General features: G+C 44.6%; 1 protein-coding gene across 1 annotated transcript in view; it reads right to left on the bottom strand.

Moving 5' to 3' along the window:
• adm2b (adrenomedullin 2b) overlaps positions 1 to 11,681 on the bottom strand; it is a 16,884-nt gene extending 5,203 nt beyond the window's left edge. Inside the window, exon 1 of the mRNA XM_061969435.2 lies at positions 11,387 to 11,681. Coding sequence (XP_061825419.1) covers positions 11,387 to 11,490 — 104 coding nt within the window. The 5' untranslated portion in view covers positions 11,491 to 11,681. The remainder of the gene's footprint in view (positions 1 to 11,386) is intronic.
• Positions 11,682 to 13,032: the final 1,351 nt, after the last annotated feature.

The raw sequence follows: 13,032 nt of genomic DNA, 5'->3' as shown, positions 1-13,032 counted from the left end.
GGCGCCCCCTGATGGACGGCGCCCTTAGCATTTGCCTATACGGCCTATGCCACGGGCCGGCCCTGGTGGTCTGACGAGTCCACATTTCAAATTGTTTTTGGAAATATTCGACATCGTGTCATCCGGACCAAAGGTGAAGCGAACCATCCAGACTGTTATCGTTCAAAAGCCAGCATGTGTGATGGTATGGGGGTGCATTAGTGCCCAAGACATGGGTAACTTACACATCTGTGAAGGCACCATTAATGCTGAAAGGTACATACAGCTTTTGGAACAACATATGCTGCCATCTAAGCGCCGTCTTTTTCATGGACGCCCCTGCTTATTTCAGCAAGACAATGCTAAGCCACATTCAGCACGTGTTACAACAGCGTGGCTTCATAAAAAAAAAAAAGAGTGTGGGTACTTTCCTGGCCCGCCTGCAGTCCAGACCTGTCTCCCATCGAAAATGTGTGGCGCATTATGAAGCGTAAAATACGACAGCGGACTGTTGAACGACTGAAGCTCTACATAAAACAAGAATGGGAAATAATTCCACTTTCAAAGCTTCAACAATTACTTTCCTCAGTTCCCAATCGTTTATTGAGTGTTGTTAAAAGGAAAGGCCATGTAACACAGTGGTGAACATGCCCGTTCCCAACTACTTTGGCACGTGTTGCAGCCATGAAATTCTAAGTTAATTATTATTTGCAAAAAAAAAATAAAGTTTATGAGTTTGAACATCAAATATGTTGTCTTTGTAGTGCATTCAATTAAATATGGCTTGAAAAGGATTTGCAAATCGTATTCCGTTTATATTTACATCCAACACAATTTCCCAACTCATATGGAAACAGGGTTTGTATTATAATAATTATTTAAGTACATTGTTTTATTTTCCTATATTCAAACACTGTGTTACTTTTTAAACTGTGTAATGTTGAAGTGACCAAAAATATTTGAATATATAATTTATATACCGCCACTTACCTGAGTCAGTACCGTATTTTTCGGACTATAAGTCGCAGTTTTTTCATAGTTTGGCCGGGGGTGCGACTTACACTCAGGAGCGACTTATGTGTGAAATGATGAACACATTAGTGTAAAATATCAAATAATTCACGTAAGAGACTAGAAGTATAAGATTTCATGGGATTTAGCGATTAGGAGTGACAGATTGTTTGGTAAACGTATAGCATGTTCTATATGTTGTAGTTATTTGAATGACTCTTACCATAATATATTACGTTAACACATACTTGCCAACCTTGAGACCTCCGATTTCGGGAGGTGCGGGTGGGGGATGGGGGGCGTGGTCGGGGATGGGGTGGGGTTCGTGGTTGGGGGCGTGGTTAAGATATATATATATATAAAAAATACTTGACTTTCAGTGAATTCTAGCTATATATATATTTTTTTTTATTACATATATATACATATATATATATATATATATATATATATAATACATTATTATTTATTTATATATATATATATAAATAAATAAAAGAAATACTTGAATTTCAGTGTTTATTTATTTATTGTGAAGACAGGAACGTCCTCATGTGCGGTCAGTCTTGAGGCTTTTGACGGTACGGTTGAAATAAAACAAGTATCTTTTTTCCCTCACACTTTTGATTGATTGATTGGAACTTTTATTAGTAGATTGCACAGTACAGTACATATTCCGTTCAATTGACCACTAAATGGTAACACCCCAATAAGTGTTTCAACTTGTTTAAGTCAGGTCATGTGACCACCTGGCTCTGTTTGATTGGTCCAATGTCACCAGTGACTGCATCTGATTGGTGGAACGGAGTGAACGTCACCAGTGACTGTATTTGTTGAAACGCAGGCACTATGACAGACCAAAACAAACTTACCATAATATGTTACATTAACACATACTTGCCAACCTTGAGACCTCCGATTTCGGGAGGTGGGGCTGGGGGATGGGGGGCGTGGTCGGGGATGGGGTGGGGTTCGTGGTTGGGGGCGTGGTTAAGAGATATATATATATATAAAAAATACTTGACTTTCAGTGAATTCTAGCTATATATATATATTTTTTTTTATTACATATATATATATATATATATATATATATATATATATATATATATATATATATATATATAATACATTATTATTTATTTATATATATATATATATAAATAAATAAAAGAAATACTTGAATTTCAGTGTTCATTTATTTACACATATACACACATAACACTCATCTACTAATTGTTGAGTTAAGGGTTGAATTGTCCATCCTTGTTCTATTCTCTGTCACTATTTCAGAACACACACATTATACAAATATACATTATAAAATCAATAAGAAAACGGGAGCTCTAATTTGGGAGTCTGAATTAGGATCAGAAGTTCCTATATAAACATTGCGCACTCACGTCGCCTTTTTGTATTGATTACTGCAGCTGTGCACTGGATTCATTCACAAATACAAACTACAACTCACAAACACTTTAGAGTTAGGCTCCACCATCAGAATGTGTACTTAAACTTATAAAGATCACATGGATATTATTCAGTGAGTTGATTCACCAAAACTAACCTGTTATACAGGAGGAAAAAGCACACAGGACGTTTCAATTGTTCACAGACTGGTCGCGCTCATCAGAATGACAAGACACTTCCGGTCTGCAGGTGATAGCATTCAATTGGGAAGAAACGCCCTACTGCCCCCTACTGACCAATGTGAATACTGATAAATGTGTAATGACAGCTCCAAAAACGAATTCAAACCACAAAATAAAATAAATAAATCAACACAAAAATGTGACACATTATGGGTGGGTCACATATGCATGTACAGTAGATGGCAGTATTGTCCAGTTTAAAAGTGTCACAACATTGCTGTTTACGGCAGACGAACTGCTTTACGTAAACGAAATGCTGTTGTTGTGTGTTGTTACCGCGCTGGGAGGACGTTAATGAAACTGCCTAACAATAAACCCACATAAGAAACCAAGAACTCGCCCTCGATCATTAGCTGTTTATATGGTGGGAAAGCGGACGTGTGAACAGGCTGTCAACACGTCACTCAGGTCCGCATGGAGCTGGAGGGGGCGTGGCCTCCAGCTCCGCCTGAATTTCGGGAGATTTTCGGGAGAAAATTTGTCCCGGGAGGTTTTCGGGAGAGGCGCTGAATTTCGGGAGTCTCCCGGAAAATCCGGGAGGGTTGGCAAGTATGCGTTAACATACCAGTTGGTTATTTATTTATGCCTCATATAACGTACACTTATTCAGCCTGTTGTTCACTATTCTTCATTTATTTTAAATTGCCTTTCAAATGTTTATTCTTGCTGTTGGCTTTTATCAAATACATTTCCCCAAAAAATGCGACTTATACTCCAGTGCGACTTATATATGTTTTTTTCCTTCTTTGTTATGCATTTTCGGCCGGTGCGACTTATACTCCGAAAAATAATTGTTAGGACCCCCAATGAGGTTTTCCTGATGATGCCGCTCATATTCAGAAAAAGAAATTGTCCTGGGCATGACGTTAAAGTGCATCCGGCAGTGGAGGCTCCTCTATGGGGGTCTTGGGGCACGAGGAGGTTAACCCCTTTACTACTGTTACCCCAGGTGGCCCTTGGCAAAGGCCTAGTACCTGACTGCCCCCTAGCCAGGGATACGGTGAAGACCTCAACGCATACTTGCCAACCCTCCCGAATTTTCCGGGAGACTCCCAAAATTCAGCGCCTCTCCCGAAAACCTCCCGGGACAAATATTCTCCCGAAAATCTCCCGATTTTCAGCCGGAGCTGGAGGCCACGCCCCCTCCAGCTCCATGCGGACCTGAGTGAGGACAGCCTTTTTTCACGATGGGAGGACAACAGGGTGACAAGAACTAAATCATCCAGACTAGAGATAAATTGTATAATTATGTTTATCTTACCTAAAAATAAATATATTTATTAATTAAAAAAAACAAAAAAAACATTTTTACTATATTTTGCTAAAAACATCAAAATTAATTGTATTTTTATTTTTTCTGACTCCTTATTACATCCAGCCATAGAATTATACATTAAAATAAACATATTTGAAATAATTAATTTTAAATTATCATAATAATTCATTTAAAATGACCATATTTAATTATTAAAATAATTGCTTGTTTATCAACAACTTTAGCATTTTATTCATTACATTTTGAAGCTCTCAGAAGCCAAGTTATGTTATATTCCTTAAGATTTATTTATGCAAGTTTGAAGTATCAATTATCCAAACACAGTTTTGTTTGCTTATTTTCAGGATGTATATATATATATGTATGTGTATATATATATATATATATATATATATATGTATATGTATATTAGAGATGCGCGGTTTGCGGGCACAACCGCAGAGTCCGCGGATTATCCGCGGATCGGGCGGATGAAATTTTAAAAAATTAGATTTTATCCGCGGGTCGGGTCGGGCGGTTGAAATAAAAAAAAATTAGATTTTAAATAGATTCAGGCGGGTGGCAGTTAAAACAATTGGGAAATATATATACATAGTTAAATGTTGTTACCCACATACGAAAAACGAGCAGGCACCTGCAGCATATGCCACAACAGAAGAAGAAAAAAAAAAAGAGATGGACACTTTTACGGAGCGGAGAAGGCCCCCGACGCCTCGCCGGGGTCCGGGACCGAGGCCCCTTCCCCCGAGAGGGCCCCACCGGGAGCCGTAGCTGAGGCGATCCGCGAGAAGGGCCCGACGCACGTCCAGGGTCACCACCGCGCCCACCGCACCGACACCCCGCCTCGTCCGCCTTCGCCGCGGCCGGCGTCACGCGCAGCAGGTAAGCAGCTTACCTGCCCGCCACCCCCGTGGCCGGGGGCTCGTAACAGGGGTCACTCCGCCCGCGCAGCTTACCTGCCCGCCACCCCTGTTGCCGGGGGCGCGTAACAGGGGTCACTCCGCGCGCAGTGCGCTCACGAAAGGGGTGGGGCTCACCCTGGTTGATATAGACAGCAGGACGGTGGCCATGGAAGTCGGAACCCGCTAAGGAGTGTGTAACAACCCACCTGCCGAATCAACTAGCCCTGAAAATGGATGGCGCTGGAGCGTCGGGACCATACCCGGCCGTCGCCGGCAGCGAGACGCGCTTGGAGGTGCGCTCAGCGCGGCTCCCATATGATTGCGCACTGGTGTGCGTCTGGGTCGTGACAGCGTGGCACGCGAATGTCTGTGCTGCATTGGATCAGTCTCCTTTCTTTAACAGGCAAAAGCTTTATAACCTCACTAATGCCTTGCATCGTCTATATTAGATATATAACAACGGGCGGGTGCGGTTCTGATCAAATGTTACATCGGGTGGATGGCGGATGGTTGACGACTTTCTGATGCGGTTGCGGATGAAATAATTGCCTATCCGCGCATCTCTAATATGTATATGTATGAAATACTTGACTTGGTGAATTCTAGCTGTGAATATACTCCTCCCCTCTTAACCACGCCCCCAACTACGCCCCGCTCCACCCCCGACCACGCCCCCCACCCCCACCTCCCAAAATCGGAGGTCTCAAGGTTGGCAAGTATGCCTCAACGGAGGAGCAGGGGGAAGACGGTAGATTTAAGAACTACCACAACGACTGCGATGGCGGAAGAAGGCTGCAGCAGAAAAGGGTCCCCGGTTGTCTTGGACTCCATGCCACTGGACCCTGACCCGATTCTGTCAAGAATGGTGTGGTGACTGTCTGTGCACCAGTCTCCCCACGTTAAACTAAGTCACGCACAGGCATCCTCCATAAAGGGATACACCCCTACCAGGAGGATCGTCATACTCATTCGAGTGACCGCCGATGATGATTCAGAAAAATACTTTGACTCTTGTTTTTTCTCTCAATATACAAACTGAAAGTTTATATAAATGACGTAAAACAAATTGGGTTATGGTATAGCAGCAAAAACATGAATAAGGTCGTGCTGAGCGTAGATATAATGATATACATGATTTATGAACAGGCACTCACCTGGAGCCTCATGTCGGTGAAGACAAACTTTGCCATTAATGAAGGCCTTCTTTTAATTGGAACAATGCAATGCAGTAATATATTGTACAAAACCAAACAGAAACAACATTTACTACCAAGTACCGTATTTTTCGGAGTATAAGTCGCACCGGAGTATAAGTTGCACCTGCCGAAAATGCATAATAAAGAAGGAAAAAACATATATAAGTCGCTCTGGAGCCCGGCCAAACTATGAAAAAAACTGCGACTTATAGTCCGAAAAATACGGTAATAATAATAAATATAAAAATAAATTTTTAGAACATTCATCACACATGACGGTTACATTGATATGTTTATATTAGTGTTGTCGAATGATACATTATTCTAAATTAGTCAAACTAAAGCAATTTATCAAATTAAAACTACCGTATTTTCCGCACCATAAGGCGCCCTGGGTTATAAGCCGCGCCTTCAATGAACGGCATATTTCAAAACGTTGTCCACCTATAAGCCGCCCCGTGTTATAAGCCGCATCTAACTGTGCTAAAGGAATGTCAAAAAAACAGTCAGATAGGTCAGTCAAACTTTAATAATATATTAAAAACCAGCGTGATGTGGGCGCGCATGGAGTCGTATATCAACATGGACGGAGCTGCGTGAAAAAAGCCACCCGGCCTCTTCGCGTAAACTTACCTTAACCACTCGCTCATCTTTTCTTCATCCATCCATCCCTTCGAGTTAGCTTTTATGATGACGCCGGCTGGAAAGGTCTCTTTTGGCAAGGTCTTCCTTTTGAATATCACCATGGGTGGAAGTTTCTGGCCATTAGCATGGCAAGCTAGAACCACAGTGAAGGATGACTTCTCATTCCCTGTGGTGCGAATATTCACCGTACGTGCTCCCGTTGTATCCACAGTGCGGTTCACAGGAATATCAAAAGTCAGTGGAACCTCGTCCATGTTGATAATGTTCTCTGGCCGGATCCTTTTTTCAGCTATCTTGTTTTTACAATATGCACGGAAAGTAGCCAGCTTTTCTTGAAAGTCTTTAGGCAGTTGCTGTGAAATAGTAGTCCGTGTGCGGATGGAGAGATTGCGTCTTTTCATGAACCGGAAACCTGTCGCTTAGTAGGAGCCATTTTGTGGTCTTTACAGATGTAAACACACAAAGGAAATGAAACGTAATATCCGCACGCTTCTTCTTCTTCTTCTACGCGGGCGGGTGGTTGCTTACAGTAGAAGAAGAAGCGCTTCCTGTTCTATGGGGGCGGGTGCTTACCTTGGCGGTTGCTTGCGTAGAAGAAGAAGCACTTCCTCTACTACGGGGAAAAAAGATGGCGGCTGTTTACCGTAGTTGCGAGACCGAAACTTTATGAAAATGAATCTTAATATTAATCCATATATAAAGCGCACCGGGTTATAAGCCGCACTGTCAGCTTTTGAGTAAATTTGTGGTTTTTAGGTGCGGCTAATAGTGCGGAAAATACGGTAAACGTCGGTTTTGTTTTAATGTATACTTAGGTCTACTACGCTACTGTGTTTTATTGTTAATGATTATGGTGGCACTTGAAGAGCCACGTCTTTACTGAGATGGTACTCAGAATGACTGTCCGTGAGCAATTTAGTTGTAAAAGTTGTAACAGAGTTTCTGTATGTGAACCAGAGGAAAGGATCATTACCTTTCCCAAGAGGAGAGCTACACCTCCGGGTCGAGGCAGTGTGTTCTGATTGATAGTCCGATCGTCGACCCTTTGAAAACCGCCCTACAAACTTCACTTACACCCCGACGGACCTTCAGCTAAAATGTTCACAAGTTTTAATCAAATAATGACGTGCTTTCCAGTAAAACATTTTTTTTAAACTGTTTCTGTGACATTCTGACCTACGATTGCATTTGTGTACAAATATTGGGGTATTTTTTTTAAAGTTAATTTAACTTTTGCTCGTTAATGATTAATCTAAATTCAAAAGTTTGATTACTTTAGAATAATGTATCATTCGACAGCACTAATGAAGTGAAGTGAATCATATTTATATAGCGCTTTTCTCTAGTGACTCAAAGCGCTTTACATAGTGAAAGCCAATATCTAAGTTACATTTAAAGCAGTGTGGGTGGGGCACTGGGAGCAGGTGGGTAAAGTGTCTTGCCCAAGGACACAACGGCAGTGACTAGGACGGTGGAAGCAGGGATCGAACCTGGAACCCTCAAGTTGCTGGCACGGCCGCTCTACCAACCGAGCTATACCGCCCCTATTAATATAAACATATCAATGTAACCGTCATGTGTGATGAATGTCAAGAACTTAAAATGTATTTTTATATTTGTTATTATTACTAGGTAGTAAATGTTGTTTCTGTTTGGTTTTGTACAATATATCAGTGTTTTTCAACCACTGTACTGCCGTGATATATTATGTAAGTTGTGGATCGGTGGAGGGAATACTTCGAAGACCTCCTCAATCCCACCAACACGTCTTCCTATGAGGAAGCAGTGCCTGGGGAATCTGTGGTGGGCTCTTCTATTTCTGGGGCTGAGGTTGCTGAGGTAGTTAAAAAGCTCCTCGGTGGCAAGGCCCTGGGGGTGGATGAGATCCGCCCGGAGTTCCTTAAGGCTCTGGATGCTGTGGGGCTGTCTTGGTTGACAAGACTCTGCAGCATCGCGTGGACATCGGGGGCGGTACCTCTGGATTGGCAGACCGGGGTGGTGGTTCCTCTCTTTAAGAAGGGGAACCGGAGGGTGTGTTCTAACTATCGTGGGATCACACTCCTCAGCCTTCCCGGTAAGGTCTATTCAGGTGTACTGGAGAGGAGGCTACGCCGGATAGTCCAACCTCGGATTCAGGAGGAACAGTGTGGTTTTCGTCCTGGTCGTGTAACTGTGGACCAGCTCTATACTCTCGGCAGGGTCCTTGAGGGTGCATGGGAGTTTGCCCAACCAGTCTACATGTGTTTTGTGGACTTGGAGAAGGCATTCGACCGTGTCCCTCGGGAAGTCCTGTGGGGAGTGCTCAGAGAGTATGGGGTATCGGACTGTCTGATTTTGGCGGTCCGCTCCCTGTATGATCAGTGTCAGAGCTTGGTCCGCATTGCCGGTAGTAAGTCGGACACGTTTCCAGTGAGGGTTGGACTCCGCCAAGGTTGCCCTTTGTCACCGATTCTGTTCATAACTTTTATGGACAGAATTTCTAGGCACAGTCAAGGCGTTGAGGGGATCTGGTTTGGTGGCTGCAGGATTAGGTCTCTGCTTTTTGCAGATGATGTGGTCCTGATGGCTTCATCTGGCCAGGATCTTCAGCTCTCGCTGGATCGGTTCGCAGCCGAGTGTGAAGCGACTGGGATGAGAATCAGCACCTCCAAGTCCGAGTCCATGGTTCTCGCCCGGAAAAGGGTGGAATGCCATCTTCGGGTTGGGGAGGAGACCCTGCCCCAAGTGGAGGAGTTCAAGTACCTTGGAGTCTTGTTCACGAGTGAGGGAAGAGTGGATCGTGAGATCGACAGGCGGATCGGTGCGGCATCTTCAGTAATGCGGACGCTGTATCGATCCGTTGTGGTGAAGAAGGAGCTGAGCCGGAAGGCAAAGCTCTCAATTTACCGGTCGATCTACGTTCCCATCCTCACCTATGGTCATGAGCTTTGGGTTATGACCGAAAGGACAAGATCACGGGTACAAGCGGCCGAAATGAGTTTCCTCCGCCGGGTGGCGGGGCTCTCCCTTAGAGATAGGGTGAGAAGCTCTGTCATCCGGGGGGAGCTCAAAGTAAAGCCGCTGCTCCTCCACATCGAGAGGAGTCAGATGAGGTGGTTCGGGCATCTGGTCAGGATGCCACCCGAACGCCTCCCTCGGGAGGTGTTTAGGGCACGTCCGACCGGTAGGAGGCCACGGGGAAGACCCAGGACACGCTGGGAAGACTATGTCTCCCGGCTGGCCTGGGAACGCCTCGGGATCCCCCAGGAGGAGCTGGACGAAGTGGCTGGGGAGAGGGAAGTCTGGGCTTCCCTGCTTAGGCTGCTGCCCCCGCGACCCGACCTCGGATAAGCGGAAGAAGATGGATGGATGGATGGGTTAAAAATATTTTTTGCAAACCAGTAATTATAGTCTGCAAATGATGTGTTGTTGTTGAGTGTCGGTGCTGTCTAGAGCGCGGCAGAGTAACCATGTAATACTCTTCCATATCAGTAGGTGGCAGCCGGTAGGTAATTGCTTTCCATCCATTTTCTACCGCTTATTCCCTTTGGGGTCGCGGGGGGCGCTGGAGCCTATCTCAGCTACAATCGGGCGGAAGGCGGGGTACACCCTGGACAAGTCGCCACCTCATCGCAGGGCCAACACAGATAGACAGACAACATTCACACTCACACCCACACACTAGGGCCAATTTAGTGTAATTGCTTTGTAGATGTCGGAAATAGAGGGAGGCAGGATGCAGGTAAAAAGGTGTCTAATGCTTAAACCAAAAATAAACAAAAGGTGAGTGCCCCTAAGAAAAGGCATTGAAGCTTAGGGAAGGCTATGCAGAACAAAACTAAAACTGAACTGGCTTCAAAGTAAACAAAAACAGAATGCTGGACGACAGCAAAGACTTACTGTGGAGCAAAGTACATCCGAACATGACAATCAACAATGTCCCCACAAAGAAGGATAAAAACAACTGAAATATTCTTGATTGCTAAAACAAAGCAAGTGTGGGGAATATCGCTCAAAGGAAGACATGAAACTGCTCCAGGAAAATACCAAAAAAAGAGAAAAAGCCACCAAAATAGGAGCGCAAGACAAGAAGTAAAACACTCCACACAGGAAAACAGCAAAAAACTCCAAATAAGTCAAGGTGTGATGTGACAGGTGGTGACAGTACACCTACTTTGAGACAAGAGCTATAGTGATGCATGCTTGGTTATGCTTTAAAGTCATATCCAACAATTGCGACAACAACTTTTTACTGTCAACCGTTTTTTCAACGCAAAAAATGTGCCTTGGCTCAAAAAAGGTTGCAAAACAATGCAATATATTACTGCATTGCATTGTTCCAATTAAAAAAAGGCCTTAATTAATGGCAAAGTTTGTCTTCACCGAAATGAGGCTCCAGGTGAGTGCCTGTTCATAAATCATGTATATCATTATGATATCTATGCTCAGCAAAAGATACTGTATCTCGACCTTATTCGTGTTTTTTTTTTTGCTGCTATACCATAACCCAATTTGTTTTACGTCATTTATATAAACGTTCAGTTTGTATATTGAGAGAAAAAACAAAGAGTCAAACTATTTTTCTGAATATGAGCGCGGCATCATCAGGGAAACCTCGTTGGGGGTCCTAACAAAACATGACTCAGGTAATTGGTGGTATAAATGATATATTCAAATATTGACGATGAAACTAGTCAATAATACTAAATAAGATGTCAACGAATGACGTTATTAAAGCGTGTCTACCTGTCCCTGGCACCGAGGGTATGGTGGGTCAGACTCCGGGTGTAGAGCTCCAGGGGCAGGAGGCCGAGCAGCAGGCACGTCCACGCCGGCAGGAGCGCACTCATGACGGCGAGACTCCCCAAAGGTCCCCCCTGGGTTCAGTCTCACAGGAACAAGGTGCGTCAATTTAATACAAACGTTTTTTTGTTTTTTTTCTCCAAAGTAATTGTACCGTAAGTGACTTATATATTGTCTTTCCTGAGGACATCCGAATAAAAATAAGATAAAAAAATGGAATGAGTGGCGTTGCTCTCAAGGGGCTGGAGGCTTTCTTATTTATAAGGTCTGATTGGAGGATGAGAAGCAAGGAGGAGGAACAACCTCACACTTATCAACTCAGTGGAAGAAAACTTCATTAAGATGAGTTATAAGCAGAGGTGGGTAGAGTAGCCAGAAATTGTACTCAAGTAAGAGTACTGTTACTTTAGAGATTTATTACTCAAGTAAAAGTAAGGAGTAGTCACCCAAATATTTACTTGAGTAAAAGTAAAAAGTATGTTGTGAAAAAACTACTCAAGTACTGAGTAACTGATGAGTAACATACACACACATATCATATATACACACACACACATATATATATATATATATATATAAATATATTAGAGATGCGCGGATAGGCAATTATTTCATCCGCAACCGCATCAGAAAGTCGTCAACCATCCGCAATCCACCCGATCTAACATTTGATCAGAACCGCATCCGCCCGCACCCGCCCGTTGTTATATATCTAATATAGACGATGCAAGGCATTAGTGAGGTTATAAAGCTTTTGCCTGTTAAAGAAAGGAGACTGATCCAATGCAGTACAGACATTCGCGTGCCACGCTGTCACGACCCAGACGCACACCAGTGCGCAATCATATGGGAGCCGCGCTGAGCGCACCTCCAAGCGCGTCTCGCTGCCGGCGACGGCCGGGTATGTGCCCGACGCTCCAGCGCCATCCATTTTCAGGGCTAGTTGATTCGGCAGGTGGGTTGTTACACACTCCTTAGCGGGTTCCGACTTCCATGGCCACCGTCCTAGCTGCTGTCTATATCAACCAGGGTGAGCCCCACCCCTTTCGTGAGCGCACTGCACGCGGAGTGACCCCTGTTACGCGCCCCCGGCAACAAGGGTGGCGGGCAGGTAAGCTGCGCGGGCGGAGCGCGCGGAGTGACCCCTGTTACGAGCCCCCGGCCACGGGGGTGGCGGGCAGGTAAGCTGCTTACCTGCTGCGCGTGACGCCGGCCGCGGCGTAGGCGGACGAGGCGGGGTGTCGGTGCGGTGGGCGCTGTGGTGACTCTGGACGTGCGTCGGGCCCTTCTCGCGGATCGCCTCAGCTACGGCTCCCGGTGGGGCCCTCTCGGGGGAAGGGGCCTCAGTCCCAGACCCCGGCGAGGCGTCGGGGGCCTTCTCCGCTCCGTAAAAGTGTCCATCTCTTCTTTTTTTTTTTCTTCTGTTGTGGCATATGCAGCAGGTGCCTGCTCGTTTTTCGTATGTGGGTAACAACATTTAACTATGTATATATAATTCCCAATTGGTTTAACTGCCACCCGCCTGAATCTATTTAAAATCTAATTTTTTTTTATTTCAACCGACAGACCCGACCCGACCCGACCCGCGG

Source organism: Nerophis lumbriciformis, linkage group LG10 (assembly GCF_033978685.3).
Source record: "Nerophis lumbriciformis linkage group LG10, RoL_Nlum_v2.1, whole genome shotgun sequence".
In the NCBI taxonomy this organism is placed as follows: Eukaryota; Metazoa; Chordata; class Actinopteri; order Syngnathiformes; family Syngnathidae; genus Nerophis; species Nerophis lumbriciformis.
Note: the sequence above shows the minus strand (reverse complement) of the source record. Positions and strands in the feature narration are given on the sequence as shown.